General features: G+C 39.8%; 1 protein-coding gene across 2 annotated transcripts in view; it reads left to right on the forward strand.

Moving 5' to 3' along the window:
* The first annotated feature begins 379 nt into the window (after nt 1-379).
* The window catches only part of RECK (reversion inducing cysteine rich protein with kazal motifs), a 46,174-nt gene continuing 25,789 nt past the window's right edge, over nt 380-20,764 (forward strand). Inside the window, exons 1-7 of one of the 2 annotated variants that reach the window (XM_015619093.3) lie at nt 380-485; nt 2,759-2,817; nt 6,658-6,732; nt 8,750-8,786; nt 15,605-15,690; nt 17,346-17,393; nt 18,445-18,486. In XM_015619093.3, the coding sequence (XP_015474579.1) occupies nt 410-485; nt 2,759-2,817; nt 6,658-6,732; nt 8,750-8,786; nt 15,605-15,690; nt 17,346-17,393; nt 18,445-18,486 (423 nt within the window). In that variant the 5' untranslated portion in view covers nt 380-409. The remainder of the gene's footprint in view (nt 486-2,758; nt 2,818-6,657; nt 6,733-8,749; nt 8,787-15,604; nt 15,691-17,345; nt 17,394-18,444; nt 18,487-20,764) is intronic. The other variant, XM_015619092.2, reaches the window with a different exon arrangement.

A 20,764-nucleotide genomic window follows, 5' to 3' on the forward strand; every position in this document is an offset into this window, starting at 1 on the left:
CGGGGGAAAGGGAAGGCTGCGGGGTGCCTGCGGCCCTGGCAGCACAGAACAGGCGCCCGCGGGCGGGCCCGGTAGCGGGCCGAGGAGGAGGATGAGGATGAAGATGAGGAGGATGAAGATGAAGGTGAGGATGAAGATGAGGAGGAGTATGAGGAGGAAGCGGGCCCGGAACACTCAGCGCCCGCTGGAATGTCCACGGCGGCCGGGCGGGGGCGTGGCCTGGCGGGGCGACTCAGCCAATGGGGCGTGGCCTGGCGGGGCGGCTCAGCCAATGGGAGCGGCGGGCGGCGGCGCGGGGCCGACGGGAGGGGGCGCTGCCGGCGGCAGGTCCCGCCCGTCCCTCCGTCCGTCCGTCCGTGCGGCGGGCGGGGGTCGCGGGGCGGGGTCGGCGCGGGTTCGAGACCCGGCCATGGCGGCGGCGGCGGCCGCTCGGTGGCCCTGGGCCCTGCTGTGCCTGGCCCCGCTGTTGTGCCCCGCGGCGGCCGGTGAGTAGCGACCGCGGGGAAGGGAGTGGGGGGAGGCGGCTCCGCGGGTCCCTCTCTACAACATGGCGCAGGGGCGGCGTCGCCCGCGGGGATGCGGCGCCGCGGGGCTCTCCTGTCCGGCCGCCGTCGGGGCGGGATGCGGGAGCCGGGGTGAGGGGCGACGCCGCCCCGCACCTGCCCCGCGCCCGGGGAGCGGCAGTGGCGCCGTCCCGGTGCCGGTCGGGGCTGATGCCTGCGCGGGCTCCCCGGGGAGGGAGAGCGCCCGCCGCAGTCCCGGCGGCCAGGAGCGGAGCCGGGCAGAGGCACTGCCGTAGCTCTCACTGCGGCCGGATCTCCGGCAGCGGGACGGGCACGGACCTCCTCCTCTGCCCCAGCGCGTCCCGTGGCTCGGGGCCGGGATGTGTGCCTTCGGCTGTCACGCTGCCGGCGGATGAATTCCCAGGATTGTGGCTTGAAATAGTCCAAATGGGTAAAATCTGACACCTGGGTTGCCATACGCAGTGTCAGAACAGGCTGTGTGCTCCAGGGCTCGTATTCCTTGTTTTCAGTAGAAGAGTGGTATCGAACAAAGTAATTTTAAAATGTGAGGGCAAGACGTTTAATAACGAGGAGGATAGTGGTAAAATAGCTCCCTGCGTTAAAGCTGTGATAGCAGATGTCTTGGTCATGTGTGCTTGCATTCCAGAATGCCAGTCATGTCCAGGTTTCCCAGAGGATGGATGCTCCATCCCTGGATTTGTCCGAACCAGGCTAGATGGGGCTCTAAGCAGTCTGGTCTAGTGGAAGGTGCCCCTCCCTCCCCATGGCAGGGGGTTTGGAGCTAGATGATCTTTAAGGTCTCTTCCAACCCAAACGATTTGAGGAATCTATGTCTGTAACTTCCTGACAAGACCAAAAAATAGTGGTGGAAAAAGAAGGCAGCTCAAAACAGATATTGGAAAACACCTTTTAATACATAGATGGCATTGTTGTCACAGGAATGGAAACCACAAAACATGTAATACTTTTAAGCAGAAGACTGCAGTCACTAAGGTATTTATGGACATTTCACTGTTCGTCTATAGTTCTGCTTTCTGTTGAGGCTTAGTTTCAGGAGAGAGTCAGTAAAAATTAGTGGAATAAAATATGACACACTCTGGCTCAGCTTATCATTGATAAACCTACTAATATTGTAAGGAGTCAGTGCCCAAGTTCCTTCTTGATGGTTCAGTCAAAATCTGTTTAGTAAGGTGTTGTGAAAAAGACTTCTTTTGTTGTTGTCCCGGTCTCATACATAGTTCAAATGCAGCTCAGCAGAAATCTGTAATGATAAAATGATCCTGTGTGTGGAAGTAAAAGCTTTGAAGGACAACTCTGTTTTCTAAAGCACTGGTCCAAACACAGGAAAGTGATGAAAATGGATACTAAGGCACTGTTCAATTCATTTTATATTTGCAAAACTTAACCACGAATGAGCAAAATATTTGAATGGTAGGAGGTGCAAAGCACAGCAGAGTATAATGCTAAAAATGCTGCTTTAAGCTTCTGTGTTTTGTGACTTCTCGGTGCTTCAGGTTGTTTTCTTTTGTTCTTTTTTCTTTCTTTTTTTTAACTCCTGATGTGCTCATATCTGTGTTTGCTCTATGACTTCCATCCAGTAAGTTAAGTAAGTTAAGACAAATCCAGTCTTAATCATCCACCACTAGTGAAACAATTTACAGTTTCTTTCCAAGGCTTTTAGAATTCAATGTTCAATGAGCAGCTTTGTGAAAAGAGGCCCCTGCTCTGATTTCCTTCGCCACCTGTTCCTAATTGATTCTTGCACTTTTCAGATTTTGTGAGATGATTCAATTTACAAAGGCATATATTCTCTACAGAGATTTTTGGTGGAGTTTTTGTTTACTTTTTCATATTTATTCTTTTTTAAGTTTCCCCTGAGTTAATAAATTGCATTATCTCATGAAAGAATTTGCCATGTGCCAAGCTAGTGCAAGTAGCAGATATGTGACTAGAGGCAGAAGGAGTGAGATCTCATTTTGGTGGCAGTGAGTGTTCAGGTGTGTCTGTGAGACTTCTGGTAAAGATCTTTGTTTTCAGAACAAAACTTTCTCTTGGTTTTTTTTTTGACCTTTTGGGAAGGAAAATTTCCCACGGTTATCTGTGGGCCAGAAAATTGTCCTGATGGAACGTCAAGTGTGTACTTGTGTTCAGAAGTGATGGTTAAATGTTTCAAATCTTTTAAATATTTTTAATATAAATCTTTAAATATTTTCCTTCTCCCTGCTTTTCCATAGGTTTGTCTTGTTGTTACCATGCAAAGGACAATTTAATGTGCCGTGATGTCTGTGAACAGGTAAGCTTGTTTTAAATTTAACTCCGGCAGAGTTGAAATTGTGCCTTTAGACAATGATGTAGCCACATTAAGTTTGTAAGCTAATGATCCTCTGTCTGGAGGCTATGTGAGAATTGTGAGATGTAAGAGTATGGAAATGAGAACTTATGAGTTTTAAAACCATAGTTCTCTTTCCTTTTGTAGTGGAAAGTGGGTTCTGCTGAAATTGAGGAGAAATAGAAATACCAACCTGAGGCCACAATTTGGTCAAGAAGTGATAAGCACATTGGGAAATGAGAGGTGAAGGTATTTTACAGAATTTATGAATGTTGTGTTTCTAAGTACAGGGGAGTTCAAACTGAAGAACAAGATGCTGTTTTTTTTTCTTCCTTCCAGTTCTTGTTTGTCCACTAACATCTCATTATGATAAATGGCTTTGTGAATGCAGCAAAAATCTGCTCACTTATTCTACTCATAAGGCTGTTTGTCCTGAATTCAAGCTTGGAAAGTATTTTTTCCATAACTGTGATTAGATTTATACCTGTGGGTAGTAATTTGTACAGCTTTGTGTGTGTGTAGTTACATTTCTTTATCTATGTAAGAATTTTACATCAGTAAAACACAGATGTAGATACAATTTTTATATTTACGTTCTTAGGTCATACCTGCCCTCTTTTCTTGTTTCCATTGCTCACTCTGGAGCTGTTCAAGCAATAAACCTGGTTATGATAAAGTTTATATCTGATTGTACTAACAAAACTTTCACTTTAAATTGCACTTTTCCCTCCCTGATATTTCTAGACAATACAACCAAATCTTCTTTCAGCTTTCATACTGTTAGGCCAATCAAGGAAAAGTCTTACAGTCTCTTTGCAATTCCTATAATAATTCTTGCAGCTCTTGCAACATAAGTTTATCTCTTTGAATACAGGTAAGCAAAACTATACGTGGCATTATAAAAAGTGTGACAGTCTTAAAAATCGTGTTTGAACTTGGATATAAGAGAAAGATAGCCATTCCTTTATATATATTAAAAAAATGTGAATTTAGTAGCTGCATTGATACGGCATTTGGAATCATCTCTCCATTTCTTTATTGTGTTTCATTGATTTGAAGTTTCCAGCTTATCATGTGAATTCTTATTGGCTCTTCATAAAAGGCCTCCAGCTTTTTACTGTCAAATTCCATCCCAATTCTGCTATACTGGTTCTAATTATTACGTAATTTTCTGTGGGTTTTGCAAGATACTCTGATCTGGCCTCATCTGGATGATCTCTCTCCATTTGGATAATCAGCATTCCCAGAATCTTAGTGGTGAGAGGTCTAGAACAAGTCTGAAGGAGGACTGGTGCCCCTCAAAGTATTCTATAAGGAGCTAGCTTAGCTACCACACATCAGGCTGGTAGCATAATTTTCTGTGTGATCCTTTGATATGGTCCACCAGGCTGACTGGAGGAGCTGTCTGCTATTATTTTACTGATTTTCATCTTCTGTAACTTAACTACTTTGTGCAGCTGACAGGAGGGAGAGGTTTCTTGGCCTTGTTTTTGGATATGCACTTGCAGATTGGATTTGGGGCCTTAGAGCAGATGAGGAGGAACGAGGTTTGTTGAGAAGCCATCTTGGCCTAACCAACAGATTATAAACAATACCAGGAGAAACACTCCCTTCTGCAGGGCATGGAGGCACTCATCTGCAGATGAGGCTTTCTGGCTGAGGTAATTTTGGTTTTCAGGGACTCAGATCTAGGATGTTGGAGGAATCACAAGGGTTTTTGATCCTCTGTCTGTTAACCATTGTCTGCTCATCCATATGGACACCAGTGATAGTGTTGTGGGAGGCCTTGCATGGGAGCCCAGGGACTAGGGTGAAAGGCACAGGACACCCAGTGATGTTGCCCTGTATCCTGCCAGTTAAAGAAAAAGGCTTGATTAAGGGTAAGGAATTCTACTAACCAGTAAATCAGCTACTGTGAGACCTTTGAAAAAGAAAATGTGAATTACAGACTTGTTTGTCAACTAACATGATTCAAACACCTAATTATTTTGCATTCTTAGTATTACTCCACTCTTAGCTTTAGTATCATCTCCTTTTCATTATTAATTTGATTAAGCCTATCAGATACTGTAGCAAGGAATAATTTGGCCTCTCTTTAATTGACTTTTTTTCCCTAAATTCATTTCTGAGAAGTTCCACAGTGATAAGTTCCCTGGCAGCATTCATCTGTGTACCATTCCAGAGAACTCTATCCATACCCTCTTCCAAGGATAAGGACAGTCCATCCCTGCTCCTGGAAAAACACCTTAATGTTCTAAGAATCTGATTCAGATAAACAGAGAAGTCATGAACAAGCTTTGATGCAGAAGAGATACGGTGTAGAGAGTGTAGAAGCAGGGAAATGTTTTTCAAGAAGAATTTAGACCTTTTGTCAAGCCAAGTAAGATTATATAGGGAAAGACAAAGCTCATCTGGAATTGAGACTCCTAGAGGATGTCAAGGCCAACAAGACATTTTATGGTAGTAGTTAAAGACTGAAGAAGAAAAAATGTGAAGCTATTGCTGAAGGCAGCATGTGATTTAGTGTCAATAAATCATTCCTGCCCGACCTGGATTAATAATAAGGCTGGATTTCTGGATGAGGGGAAAGGCGTGGATGTCATTTGTGTTGTGTGTAGCAAGTTTCTAAAAATTAATTCCCTCAGTGTATTTGTCTCCATTTAGGATCAGGTGAGTTTGAGGAATGGCCAATTAGATGAATAAAAAAACAGTTGTAAAATCAGCCTGAGAGATAGAGGTTAGGGTCCTACTTTTCCTCTAGAAGTGGAATACCAAAGGGGTCTGCCCTGAGACCTGTCCTGTTTAATGTCTTTGTTAATGACCTGGACAGATGGAAAGAATAACAGATGGACACCATGGTCTGGTCTCATATTTGACCCTTCTTTGAGTATGAGGTTGAAATAAATAATCTTCTGAGATCCCTTTCAACCTGCATTATTTTATTATTCTGTGATCTCAGAGGAGTCAAAATTCTAATGCAGTTCTTTTTTTTGCTCTCATTTCTGAAACAAGCACTGTTGTTCTCTTGATTTTCTTTCAATAAGTTTAGCATGTTAGAATAGAACTGACATCATGTTAGAGTAGAAGAAATTTAGAATAGAACTGTAATGTACTTTTCCTTCTGAAATTCATCTGTTTCAGTTATATCCTGTCCAGTTTCATTTCACACATTAATAGATCTGTTTCCATTCCTCTCGTTGAGTTTCTTATTTTAATTTAGAAGTAAAACTTTATTGGATGCTAAAGGAACACCATCCTCAATATCTTCAGTTGTATTCCATCTGGTCTAGCAAGCTCTTGGCTGTTCAGTTTACCTGTGGGTACTATGCATTCCCCTGTTGTTTTTGACTGTCTCTTTAACTAGTCTTGGTTTTATTCTACCTTGTTCCACAGAAATTACTTGTTTCAGGGGTTTTTTTAAGTTTAATTGCTTATGGTCATGTAATATGTAGCAGAAGGTTAGTTAAGTAAATTAAGTTGTATAGTATTTTGATATGTGCAGCAGAAATCCTCTAGTTAACATTGCCTTTCCACATTCAGTAGAAACTTTCTGATTGAAATATTCGAGGAGGAAATTCTCATTCTCTTCTAAACAGAAAAAATTGCTTCTCTGTAAAAGGTGAAACATATTTTTAAAACTACAAATGCATAAAAAGAAACCTTAGATTTTAATTCTGTACATACTGTTAGGCAAATTTGTCAAAGAGTAGATATTAGAGAAACTAAAAACAGTGAAATCAATTTAAATAAGTATTTGATGTGCCATTACATTCTATGTTTTAAGGTGTGTTTTGTTTCTAACAGATTTTGTCATCTAAGAGTGACTCCCGTTTGAAGCACTTACTGCAGCGAGCACCTGAATATTGTCCAGAATCAATGGTAAGGCTAGCTAGAAAAGCTCTTCAAATGAGACTTGAACTTCAAAGTAGGATTATTTTTTTTTTGTAAAGCCATCATAAATTATATTACTTGCAATAAGGTGGCATGTAGAAGCTATGTAATGCAATGAAAATCATATCTATGTTGTAAAAACCTGTACTGGGTGACTATCACTTGGATGTTAATGGTAGTGACTTAAATTAGATCATACATTCCAACATGTATATGGCACAAAGCCATGAGGTCTTGGGCTAAGACAGGAAGGCCCTGATAGCTGCACCAAATTCTTTATGGCCTTATCTGAGAAAATGAAGTAATGCTTTTATTGGATAAGTAAGATTATGGTTTCCTGAAAGTTCTGTAGTGTCACTAAAGTTCTTTAGTTTCACTAAAAAGAGTGTAATCTGCTCCCTCTTCTAAGGATGATCTAATCAGGGAATAGATAAATATGGTCATTCAGATCGTAAATTTTTTAGAGTCTTATCTCTTGGCACCCTTTTGCAGTCAGAAAAGCCTGCTTTCTTCTGGTAATTTCTGTTACTTCTGAACAGTATCAGTACTGTTTGCAGCAAGCCTAAAACACATGCTCAGCTCAAGCGGGCAATGAGTAGGAGTAGTAAATCTGGGAATAACATTTAATAAGCAACAAGATTGTGTTCCCTTATAGATCCTTTCCTTCAGTGTGTCAAAGTTCCTTCAGTTTTTTGTTTCTGTGAGTCAATAGCTGTGAGGTCTCAGAAAGTTAGAGACAGCTCCTAGTATGAGTAAAATCTGTCATGAAAACCTATTGAAGTGATGAATAGCATTTGGTTTGATACTGGTTTTCTTTATCTTTCATTCCCTGATAAGACAAGTAGAATCTTATCTGTATAGAAGTGCTTCTGATAAGACAGGATTGGAGATTATCTGAAAGGCGAAAAATGACCCGATGATTTTTATAACTATTTATAAATGACAAGTCATCTGTCCAGTGTGGATCTTGAATTAATATCACTGAACTGACAATATCTAGATATATAAAATAGTTAACTGTTCAGCTCAATACCATATTTGCTGTTCTCAGATATCTCTTCTGTTGCTGGACAGGTGTTCTGGTGCCGTTTCACAGATGAGCAGACAGGTTTAAATTTAATCAGACAGTCAATATTCTTGAGCACTGGTTACAGACATTGTGTTGTGCATGTTCCTTCAAGAAATATGATAGAAAGGGTATTGCCTGATATTAATTTAAAAAACAACTGTCAACACAAGAGGTGATTTTTTTCATGGACTCATAGATGCATTTAGGTTGGAAAAGGCCCTAAAGGTCATTGAGTCCAACCATTAATCTCCTTATGAAATAAAGGAAGTCAACTGAATCAAAGGGATGGAACTCATAGAAGTAGCAGCTCTTTACCATCTTCTTTGGATCTTGCTTTCCCTCTTGTCCAAATAGAAAATTTCCACAGATACAGAGGACAGTGTTAGATCATTAAATACATATCCATTGCAACTTTGGAAAGTCATCGATTCCTGTGATGATAGATAGATGTGTTATTGTGTGACAGTATGGTTTGCTGTGTCAGTGTGATTGAAACCCTTTATAAAATTTGTTTTCTGTGTGGTTATGTGTGTTTAAGGTATTTTTAAGCTGGTGGGAAGGAATGCCAGGGCAATAAGCTTCTCCACATACCTTAGTCCTAGGCAAATCTTGTTTTTTGTCTAAGTTGCAGTTTAGTTCTGTGAACACTGATAGAGAGAGTTGAGTAGCTTGTGTATTCTAGATAACTACATTATGTTCTGCATCTGCAAAAATGGCTGCTATTGATTCCATAGTCTGTGCATAGCAGCCCTCTCATTGAAGGAAATGGTACTCAGCTTCTATCATAGCACTTCTTTAAAAGATGTTTAAGCATAAGAATTCTTCCAATCAGCTGTTTAAAACCCAGTGAAAAAATGCTGAAATTGCTGGTTTGAGTCTGCTAGAAACTCTAATTCTGTAGACTTGCTTTTGCTTAATTGTGTTTTTACTTTCCAGAGAGAAGTGTGGGGTTGTATAAATTCTTCTTTGCCAGGTAAGAAATACCAGTTGACTATTGAACCATGTTGCTTTTGCACCCTCTGTTTTTTGATATTGTGTCTGCCACCTGCACCTATAGATTTCATGATAATTTAACTTCCATTATGCATCTAATATAACCTCTGTGGTGTTTAGTTTCCTGTAGTTTATAATGAGTTACCTGTGCATTTTATTAAGTTTTCTTTCCTTAGTTAAAAAATATTTAATGTGCTTGTATAATTAAACATGTTCTTCTGTAACAAATCCAGGAAATATCAGCATTTCTTTATTTTCAAGCTTTTTTGGATTTTTGGGTTTTGTTACACTTTAGCCTGAGCTACAAAATGGTTGGTAATTATGAGTTTACTCTAGATGCAGCATGATTTAAACAAAAACTGAGTAGCACAGGGAGATTGTAAGAATTAGACAAACAATTTAAGTGCACTTTGTGAACCAAAGTGAACCAAACTTCTTGGTACAGGTGGATTTAGAAAGTGTGACAGGTTGAAGCTGGCCAAATGCCAGCTCACCCATAAGAAATTGTTCATTCACCTTCTTCTGCTATAGTTAAGGAAAGTAGGGGGGAAGGAAAACTCATGGGTTGAGATAAAGATTAGGGGAAAACACTTTGAGGGCAAAGTGAGCTCAAAACTTCAAAAGATATAAAGAAAAAAAATCATTAACATAATTAAAAGATGATAATGAGAACTAAAATAAACTTTTAGAACACCTCTCACCCCACCCCAGCCTTTTTTCCTTCCCACCGACAGCACAGGGAGACAAAATGATTTTTAGTCAGTTTGCCACCTTTTAATGTCTTTCATCAGTTCACATAGGGAGAGGAGTCTCTTTTGCTGTGCCACGGAGTACTTCTCACAGGAGACAGTTCTCAGTGAGCTTTTCCAACATGGTTTAATTGTCACGAGTAGCAGTCCTCCCGAAATCTGCAACATGAAGTCCTTCCCACGACCTGCAGTCCTCCCACAACTGCTTTTCATGGGCCTCTTGGTTCATGGGGTGCAGTTTTTAAGGATGAGCTGTTCTAGAGTATAAAAGCAAGGGTCCTCTTTCTCTATTTCTCAAAGCAGGGGTTCTCTCTCTCTCTCTCTGTGCAAGCCTCTCACCAGATCACAGCTTTTCAGCATCCACACACTCCAGCACGAGTGCCTTTTCTCATGGGCTGTGGGTGAATGCTGCATCCCCCCATGCACTTCATGAATTACAGGGGAACAGTTTGTTGTATTATAGCCCTCACCATGGCTCGCAGAAGAATCTCAGCTCTGACTCTCAAAGCTCCTCCTCCTCTCCCTCCCTCTTTTTCACAGACCTGAGTGTTACCATGTTGTTCTCCTCACTTCTTTCTTTTTCCTGACTCGGGAGAGAATTGGGGCTCATAGGTTCATTTGTTCCCAAGTTCTGTCAATTGAAAAGATTGATGAAAAGTTGATTTCATCAGACTTGCTTTGCCTCTTGCTGTTGCTCGCATGGTCTAGGCCGCATGGGTGCTCGTGGCCCCAGGATGTCCCCCCAGAGATCCTTGGGAAGGGGTTTGGCTTCACCACTGGCCACCCCTCCAAGGGCAGAAAGAGAGTTTCCCATGGTTTCTTCTTTCTGAAATATGTTACCACAGAGGCATTGCTAGCTTCTCTAATTGGCTTAGCAGTGTGCCAGTTCTCAGAGCCAGCCAGCAGGTGCTTGTGCCAGGCACGGAGAAAGCTGCTAGCAGCTCCTCACAGAGAATGACTTCTTTCCCTCCTCACCAGAAGTCAATTAATGCAAAACCAGCATAGAAAGTTAAAGCATAAATCACAAGATAGGGCTGTAATATTAAAAGGAGAGATCAAAAATAGATGAAATCAGTCTTAACTAGTCCATTATATCATGTGTAATTTCTAAAAGACTTGGAAAATGCAAAATTAAAATGCTTTGAAGTTAAAATGCTATAGTTGGAAAAGTGAGAGTGAGGAAAGTGGAGGCTCTAACAATTTTACAGCATCTGCTCAGACTCCCCCCCTCCTTCCTGTACCCCCACCAGGCTTCTGAGGCAAATTGTTGATTCCAGTGCTTGTAAACAGACTTTCTGTCTTACTCATTAGAAACCTGTGTGCAGTTACCTGGCTTCTACCCTACTGGAGTCACAGAGACACAGCAGGAAGGCTCCCACAGCACAGCAGGTGTGCTGTGGGGGACAGGTACAGGAAGGTGAGGAGCAGGAGTTGCCCTTTATGTGAGAGTGTTAATTGGATTGGATGGAGCTCTACCTGGAATGGATAGTGAGCCAGGTGAGAGCAGCCTGTGGGCGCTGGAGGGCATTGTACAGAGAGCCTGACACAGGTGATGATGTGGGTGCCTGCTGCACACTGCCTCATCAGGCTGAAGTAGTCAGTGAAGCCTTCTTTGTACAGCTGGGAGTCTTCTTCACAGGCCTGGCGTGTATGAGCAACTTTAATCACCCTGGTACCTTTAGAAGAGAAAACACGTGAGGGTACAGGCAGTCTACTTGGAAGAATCTCATGGGCCGTGGATCTGGAGAAAAGGAGAGTCCAGGAGAGCTGCTTGACTTTCAAGGATCACCTTATCCAAGCTCCACCTTATCAAAGATCACCTTATACAAGCACAGTGGGGTTAGAAAAGCCAGAGCCTATCAGGAGTTGATCCTGGTGAGTTTTGTGATGGGCAGCCAGAAAGCTTCTTGAGCTACATCAGCAGGAGAGGAAGACTGGTGAAAATGAGAGCCTGCTGCTGAATGAGGCAGGAAACCTGATGGCAAATGACACTAAATAGCCTATGGTTTTCTTTGTCTCGGTCTTTACTGGCAAGGTGAGCCTGCAGGAATGCCAGGTCCCTGAGATCAGTCGTAAAGTCCAGAGCAAGGAAGAGTTGCGCTTGATGGAGGAGGATAGGGTTAGGTATTGCAAAGGGATGCTGATGACTGTGAAGAGGAGGGGAAGAAAGCAAGTTCACTCCTGCCTGTAGAAAGGGCAGGGAGGACGTGAGGAGCTCTAGGCTTGGACAGTTTCACCTCAAACTCTGGGAAGGTAACCCTGGGAGCAGATCTTCCTGCAAACAATCTCCAGATGCATCAAGAGCAAGAAGTTGTTTATAGTCATCATGGATATATGAAGGGGAAGTTGTGCTTAACCAACCTGATAACCCTCTATGATGAGATGACTACCTTCGTAGATGAGGGGAAAGCAGTGCATTTTGTCTACCTCAGCTTAAGGATTTCATCACTGTTTTTTATTACTTGCTTATAGACAAACTGATGAAGTGTGAGCTGGATAAGCGTGCAGTAGAGGTGAAGTGAAAACTGGCCAAACTGCTGTGCCAGATGCATCACAGAGTACAGCTGTAGGCCAGTATCCCGAGGGTTGATGCTGGGTCTAGTCCTATTGTTCACCCTCAGTGTATTCACCAAGGATGCAAAAGTGAAGGGAAAGGTTGCTAGACCAGATGGTTGTGCTGCCGTTCACAGGAATGTTGATTAACCAAAGGAATAGGCAAAGAGGAACCTTGTGAAATGCCAGAAAAGGAAATGCAAAGTCCTGCACCTGGCAAAGGCCCCCTGCTCCACAGCACACAGGAGGCTGGCCAGCTGGAAAGCAGCTTGGTAGAAACATTCCTGGGAATCCTGGTGACCAGCAAGTGGGACATGATCCAGCAATGTGCCCTTGTAGCAAAGAAGACCAACAGCATCCAGACTGCATCAATGAAAATGTTGCCAGAAGGTGAAGGGAGCTGATGCTCTACTCAGCATTGATGAGACCACATCAGGGATATTTGTGAACAGTTCTGGGCATTTTGGACAAGAAAACTATGAACACTGTGGAGCGAGTTCAGCAAAGAGCCACTGTAAGGTGATTAAGGAGTTGGAACATATATGAGGGCAGGCTGAGAGTTTCTGTTAGGCAACTAGATGATTTGTTATGGCTCAGGAATCTGTACTGTACAGATGAATTTGATTAATTATCATAACTACAGGCTCCAATCAATTAATTGTGCACTAAAGGTATATTTTCATTATAGAAATGCAGACAACTACCTTGATGACAAAATTAATTTATGAGTTACTGTATTAAGATTGAAGTTCAATGTTTCTTGAGAGCGTGACATCAATTTATTCATGATCTTGTCTGCTGGTTGGATATAACCTGGAGAGAGGACCACTTGCCAAGAAAATATTAACAACAGCTGAAAATTATCAGCCTTCTTAATTTGGCGTGTATTTGTAGCTTGCTTCATTCTTTTATCACCATTTAGTTTAGTTCCAGTATGTCTGAAACCACAGGCCCTGTATTGCACAAAAAGTGGATGCCTGATTACTCAGTGGTGGCTGCTTAGTGGTGACACTGCCCCTGAAGCTGTCCAGCTGTATTTACCATGTGTTTCTCCTGGATACAGCTAGTTATTGCAGCAGAGATTTCTGGAAATCTTTTTTTCATATTGCACATGATGTTTCTTTGATGTTTTTTAGATTGCTTATGCCGTACGTTGTCAATCCTGCTAATAAACACACTACCAAACATTACTGATTGAAAGGAATCTCCATATAGGAATTTATACAGTAATGACTGATGTGTTATTTTATGCCTAAAACATAGTGAGTGGTTGATTTGGCTATTAACTATACATATGTAGTGAAACCTAAATTCCAGATTCTTGAACACTGCATGCTACTGATGGGTGTGCAACAGCGATTTCTGTGACACTGTCAAAAAGATGCTCAACCTCTGAAAAACTAATTCTGCACCCCAGTTGTGGAAGTGAAAGGTGAGCTGTACTTGCAGTTGTTTGTGACCTTCACAGCTGCTTTGAACTAGTGTGAATTGGAAGGCTGAGGCAATATTGATGCCAAGAGGATTTTGAGAGTCTCCAGAAAGACCCATGGATCACTGTCCTGCAGTGACTTGCAGAGGGTCTGAACCATTCAGATGATCAAACTGACAGAATACAGGCTAGAACCAGAAGCTGTTGTGCACCTTTGTCCCTCCACCTGCTGCTGCCTTACTTGTGTCAAGCGTTAAGCTTTTAATTCATATTTTAATACCCATTACACATATTTTAATTTCCACAGGGAATGTGTATATTTTGCTTTCTGAAGATTTGCTCCTCCTTTATAAATCTGCCGTTAGTGTATTTTCTTAATTTACCCATTGGAATGTCATGAAAGACAGATGCTGGTAAGACTTCCTGTGCCACCTGTATTTGTAAAGCCAACAAAGTGTGTTTTAAAGGCAATTTTCTTCATGGTAAATACCAGTTGGCCACTGTTTTCAATTGATTGAAATAGTTTTTCATTATTTTTTTCTAAGTGTTTTCTTAGCATTTAAATTCAAGATCTTACACCTAGCTCTTTCACTTCCAATTTTTAAAGCTGGACATCCCATATGGGTCTTCTAAACAGGTATTTCCACTAGGCTTAACAGCATTTTTTTTTAATTAAGTTGTTGATTCTTCTGCTTTCTGCTTTTTTATTTCTGCATAAAGAATAAAGTTTATGTATATAATAAAGTATTGCTTTATTTTTTAAATATCTATAACAAAAAATGAGTCGTTCAAGTTGAATAATTCTACCTCCTGTCCTAAGACAAAGAGTGTAACAAGTTTGTCAGAGCTGCTGGGCAGCTGCATAGATCAAGCCTTCCCTTTATTTCTGTCTTTTAAAATTACATGAGTAATAGATACAGGAATGCATTATTTTATTTCTGGTGTTTGGAAAACATTAGAAAATTTGTGTTTATTATTAAATTAAGAAGGTGAAACAACTTAGGGCAGCAATTTGCTTCTCACCATGTTTCTGTGTAACCTGATGGTAAGAAATGAGGATCATGCAAACAGTGAAATAATTGGATCAAGAGAGACAGGGAGATGGGAAACTCCTGTTGGAGATAGTTCTGGCTATGAAACCATGTTGCTGGGGAGATAAATGACAGAGGAAGTGTTGTGGATTAACCCCGGTAAGGTTAATTACACTAATTACCACAAAGCGTTTGCTCATTCTCCTATCAGTGAGAGGGGAGAATAAGAGGGCAACAGTGAGAAAACCCATGGGTTTGGATAAAGACAATTTATAATTTAAAAATGGGAGGAAAAACAAGAAAGAAAGGAGGAAAAAACCTAAACCCAAGCAAAACAAGTGATGCAAAAGAAAATAATTGCTCACCACCAACCAACTGATGCCCAGCCACTCCCCAAGCAGGGACAGCCCCTGCCATCCTCAACCCCCAGCTTGTGAGTCCCTATGGAAGACAGAAAAGGCCTGGATGCTGCCTCTGTTTGCAGTAACTAAAACATCACTGTGACACTGTTTTAATCAGAAGTCCAAAACATAGCCCCATGCCAGCTCAGCTGAAGAAATTTAACTCCATCCACACCAAAAACATCACAGGAAGTACAGAGAAAGAACATGGAACATTTTCTGCGTTGGCAAAGTTCGTAGAGAAATGTGCGGTTGAAACAAACAACAGGATGTATCTGTAAAAGATTATGTTGTCAGTTTGAATGAGATTTTTTCCTGATGTTTTTTGTTGTTTTATATTTCAGATTCGATAGATTATCAAAATCTAATATTTCTATTGAACATATAAAGCAGGTTGCATAAAGCGTCTTTAACCTCAGTGTATGGAAGGTGCTTCATTAATTGCTAGTTTCAGTATTTATGAAAACACAGACTTGTCCTTTTTGCTTAAGGTTGGTTTGGAATTCAAATAAAAATGTAATCTGTGCATTGGCTTCTTGAATGGGGACAGAATTATCAAATTTGAGAAGCAGAGGGAAGGGAAAATGGTGGCATAGTTTCTAGTCTAGTAAGTTCTGTCATCTTTATTTCCCAAGGAGTTTTGAAGAAGTCTGACGGGTGGGTTGGTTTAGGCTGCTGTGAGCTGGCTATTGCTGTGGAGTGTCGGCAAGCGTGTAAGCAGGTAAGGCTTTCACCCTACTGACTGGATCCAGACTCATTCTGCAGCTCTCTTAAACCTAATATTGACTTTTTTGTCACAGTCTCTACATAAAAGTCATTACTTTATAATAATGTTGAATGAAAGGCAACATGTGGCTGATCCTAAGGCTCTTTTTTTTTTGTAGTGTCTTGTTTAGTGATACAACATTGTGGCTACAGCCCCAAACAGATTTTTATGCCTCTTCAAAGATTTTTTTGTTCATCAGATGGAAGAAGATGGTTTTTTGATGTTAACAGAGCCAGTGTTTTTGTTAAGTAACAGTTTTAAGCATAATTCATAAATTTAGCAATGACCTTTTTATTAAAAATCTTTGAAGCATTTAGTGATTTATTTTTTCCCCTAAATATGTGTTAGTGGCTTTAAAAACATCTGCAAAATCTGGAAGCATGTTTGTGTTTATCATCATCCTTGTAATTCATTAGTGGAGCACAGATGTACTTAATATTCATATTTGTGAATGTTGCCTGTGTAGTTTTAATCTTAACCAAGCATCCTACTGCAAACTGCTGTCATAACAAAAAAAGTCCTACTTTCACCCAAAAGCACAGAGTTTAAACTATGTGGCAAGAGATGAGTAGTGTGGGAGGGAGATGAGGAGTGAGAAAACAAAACTGGGTGTTTTTGATCTTCAGAAAAGAGGATGTATGTTTATTCTCAAACACTTTTTTTTAGCCGTATTTTCAAAGATGTCCTGATGCTAAAGTGTCTTCCAGACCTGATAAAGACATTTCTGTTTATTGTGGTCTTACTAAATTCTATTAATTTAATCTTATGATTGTTACATCATTTCTCATTATTTTCTAAATCATATGTTGTATTGTTTGATTGCAGACTGTTGTTTCAGAATCTTAGCTATATTTTGTACTTTAGCAGACTCTGGTTAAAACATTTCCTATTTTTTTTAATTTGTGCTAAAATCTAAATACTTGCCAAGTATTAAGGATAATGGGAAATACTTGGATTTTAATTTTGATCTTTGGAGCTTGAGGGGTTTTAGAGTTATTTTGAAGACAGTGATAAAATAGGTCCAAGGTCAGACTTTACCCAAGTGTTATAAATTACTGGAAAGGGAAGTAACATGTTAGTAGTTATTATAGTTTTGAATATCTGTCATGAAGAAAGGAGCACGAGCTTTTGTATAGAACCAAGGGATCTGCAGTGTGAGGGGAGAATTTCTGCAACTCAGTTTGACAATGGGAACCAGAGAACTGAACATACAAGAGGGAGGAGAATGGAAAGCAACTCACAAGTGATAAATCAGCAAGGAAAATGGGAAGACCTTTATGCTCAAGCTCTTCCATTTCTTAAATGCTTCCCATATTCTGCAATCTGGCAAACCTCTCACAAAACCAAGGTTGTTTTGTGTGCTTCCTCTATCAACTAACTTGGTGCAGAAAGATGAGGGTTTGGGTTTTCATTAAATGTCATAGTAACAATCATGGCATCTGCTTTTTTGTCTTAAAGCTTTACATGGATTCCTTAGGTTCTTAAAGGAACATTTTAATAGATCATGAATCCATTGTTGTTGCAGTTAATTTAAAAGTAGAACTGTCTTTATTTCACAACGTGATTTTATTATTTTCTACTACAAATGGAGAAATTTATCTGTCTTTCAGGCTTCTGCAAAAAATGATGTTTTAAAGGTCTGCAGGAAGGAATATGAGGTATGTTTTTATGTGTCTGAATACATCTGAAAATAAAATCAACTTTTATATCAATTGTTACATCCATTCTGTAAAAAATATCCTGTAGAAGAGGGAATGTTCAGTCTTTTTGTAGCTGTATTTCTGAATGTGCTCATTTTCGTATGAATGAATTACCACACTACTGTTTTTATGAAAGTATAATCACCTTCTGTAAAAAAGTTCTGGATTTTTTTTAGACTTGCATATACCTTAATTTATATTAAAAAGTTGCAACTTTAAAATTGGATTCCCAAGAAGTTTATTTCATAGGAGTTTCGAGCAAAGTCAGCATTCATTGTGATCATTCCATCTGTCTGAAACCTTTCAGCTTGTATGGTGAGAGTCAGCTTAAAAGTGACCTAAAGAAATAAATTCAGGAAAGAACAGCCTTAAGTATTCTATCTAAATACAAATAATTTCAAATGTATAATTTTTTGTAACATCAATGAAACTGTTGATGCTTACAGTTATTTTTACTGTTCTGCTCATAAAATTAATCATCAGGATAACTCCAGAAATCTGCCTTTACCTGTGTTCTTTTTAACACAGTGTGTAGAAATGCTATTCTGCAAGGACTGCTTTTCTTTTGATCTTTGTCTTAATTAAAAGCCAGATTCCTCCCACCCCCTTTCATCTCATTTCCTTCTGCCCTAAGTTAGGTAGTCCTGCATCAGTTCTGCTCATAATCAAGAGTTCAGGATAGCAGACAATTTTCTGTTCCTTTGATTTGGGCAGAAGTGGAGTAGTTTTCCTGTTTTTTCCAGGAAGCACTGAATTATATTTTTAAAATTTATTTTCCCTTCCGTCCTTTTATCTAAGCAATCTACAGAGTATGTCCTTGGACTCCTCACTGTGGAACTTAGTGTAGGTTGAAGTTGCCATAGCTTGTTCTCTTAAAAATGCATTTTCATTTTAAGTAGTTCTGTCTCCTTTCATGCTATAATATGCTATACTGTCAACATCTGCAAGCTTCTCCTCTATTATGCTGGTCTGTTTCCTTCTTTTTTTCTGGATTTCTGCATTGCTGTAGGAGGTTGGCCAGTATGGGTTGAAGGAGAACGGGAGAGGAAAGGTAAGAGAATAAAGAATGACTTCAAAATGGTCATAGTCATCTTATTTACTTTTCCAGTTTTTATCTGGAAGTTTGAAAACTGGGCATCTCAGTCTTAATCAAGAGTAATCCTGCTGTTATTGTACAGAAAACCTTAATGATTGCTATCTGTGCAAGACTAAAGGAGGAGAGGGAGAAAAATCATAGTAGTTGAAATCAGTCTTCTGATTAGGGAAAAAGGAAAGAACTTTTAATGAGGACTAGGTGTAGTAGACACAAATAGTGTGTCAGGGGCAGAAATTAAGTATCAGATGTTCTAGATCTTCAGTTATGATAAAATTTTGTACGACAGTGATTTTTCATATGTATCCAGGCCTATGGGTGTTCATGGAAAGTAATACTTAAAATGCTCTTGGGAGCATTGAATAAGTAATTATTGTAGAGTAGTATTGTGGAGTAGTATGCCAATAAGAAATAATTGGTTGTATAAAATTCAAGGAAGTTATGCCTAAGATTGAAGATTCCAAACAAAACTTTTGGAGGGAGCCTGCAGTTTCCCACACCCTGTCATTAGTTCTCATTAAAAAAAAAAAATAAGATATTGTTCTCACTGCTTTGGTGTATAAGTTCTGCTCCCTCTGTGGTCTGTGAGTAGCTGCTGTGTCCTGTACTGAACTTTGCATTCAGTAGAGTTTGGGAAACACTGAACTGGGGAAGGAATGGCTACTTCAAACTGAAAGAGGTGACAGGAGATCAGAAATTGCATGTGAGTCACATAAATACAGTGTTACACATACTGTATCTGGTTTTGCATTTAAGAATTCAAACTTTGCTAAAAATGAGGATCCAATTAAAAACTTTGCAGTATAGATCAAAGTGCTTGGTAATCAGCTCTCAAGTCTGTTGCTGAAGTATTCAATAACTAAGTACATGACATGAAAGTAAAAACTAGGTGAGTGAATGATGTAAAATATAATTCCCTTTTTTGTAAACACTCTCATAGCTTACCATCCTTCTTAACTTAATTAGCTCTCTCACATAAGGATTTTCCAGATCATTTTCACAAACTGCTTAGAATAGTCTGAACTGTGCATAGGACACTTTTGTAATCTTTTGAGATTAGGTAGACAACTTTGTGAGTTACCCTTCAGCCTTCCACTAAGCTAGTGAGGGTGAAGGAGGTAAATCTTCAGGGGCAGGGCACAGGGTTCAGAGCAGTGAAAAAAGCCAAACTCCATGCAGGAGGTGTCACCAAGTTTGAAGTCACCAAGTGGAGTCTCAGGTTGTGCAGTAACAGAGTCACTTCAGCATTAATGTGCCAGCTTTTCACAAGATTAATAGAATATGCTTTTCCTGCTGATCATATGTTTCTGCATTATTTTACTGTAAATATTTATGTTTATTTTAATTTGGAGATTTTACACATTTTAGAAAAATATTGTGTTGGAATAAAATATTCAATTTTTATCAGTGCTTTGATGATGGCATGTCCTGTTAAACAATTTTTTATTTTCAAGTAGCACTGCATACAGAAATGAATAAATTTAACAAAACTTGCCCAGTATTTTTGAGTGTTACCAAAAGGTATTTTATTTGCCTTCTTTTGAAGGTTTTATTCTAATAGTCCTTTTTTTCCATCTTCTGCTTCTCAGATACTCATTTTGTAGTCTTCATTTTTCCTCTAGTTCTGTGCACCTCAATTCTTTTATCTTTCACTACTTCTTCCAGCTTTCTGTTATCCTGTTCATCTTCCTCTAAAAAGAAGGTAGGTAATAGTCAAAGGAAGAAGAAAAAAGAAGTGGAGACGGTATGGATTGTATTTAGGATTTTCTGATTTTCGTATTTTTAAAACTTTTCGTGTAAAGTGGGGGTTCACTTTATAAAAGACCACATGGAAGAAATGCTTGGAGGAACAACTTAAAATACTTCATTAATTTTAGAATAAGCTGTAAAGACTTTATTACTGTGCTTAAGATCGCTTTTCTTTCTTCTGTGCATGGAAAGGGTAGCACTAAAGTTTCCATTAGGTTGCAGCTCTTGAGTCTGTGTACTGCATATTGTGAGTTTACCTCTCTGAATATTAAGAGCTCCAGTTTTTACTTCATGTGTTCCAAATAAGACATTCAAACTTCTCTAGTTAATTGGCACTGTGAAAGCTTTACTGCAGCTGAGCACTAGTAACATCTCCCAAGTAGTTGAAATGCAACTGGAAATGTTACCACTTACTTAGCCTCTGCTCTTAAAACTACTTTTGATGCACAGTGGTGAACACTTTTGGTGTCCCTGGACTATTTAAAGG

The sequence above is a fragment of the Parus major genome, chromosome 2, assembly GCF_001522545.3.
Source record: "Parus major isolate Abel chromosome 2, Parus_major1.1, whole genome shotgun sequence".
In the NCBI taxonomy this organism is placed as follows: Eukaryota; Metazoa; Chordata; class Aves; order Passeriformes; family Paridae; genus Parus; species Parus major.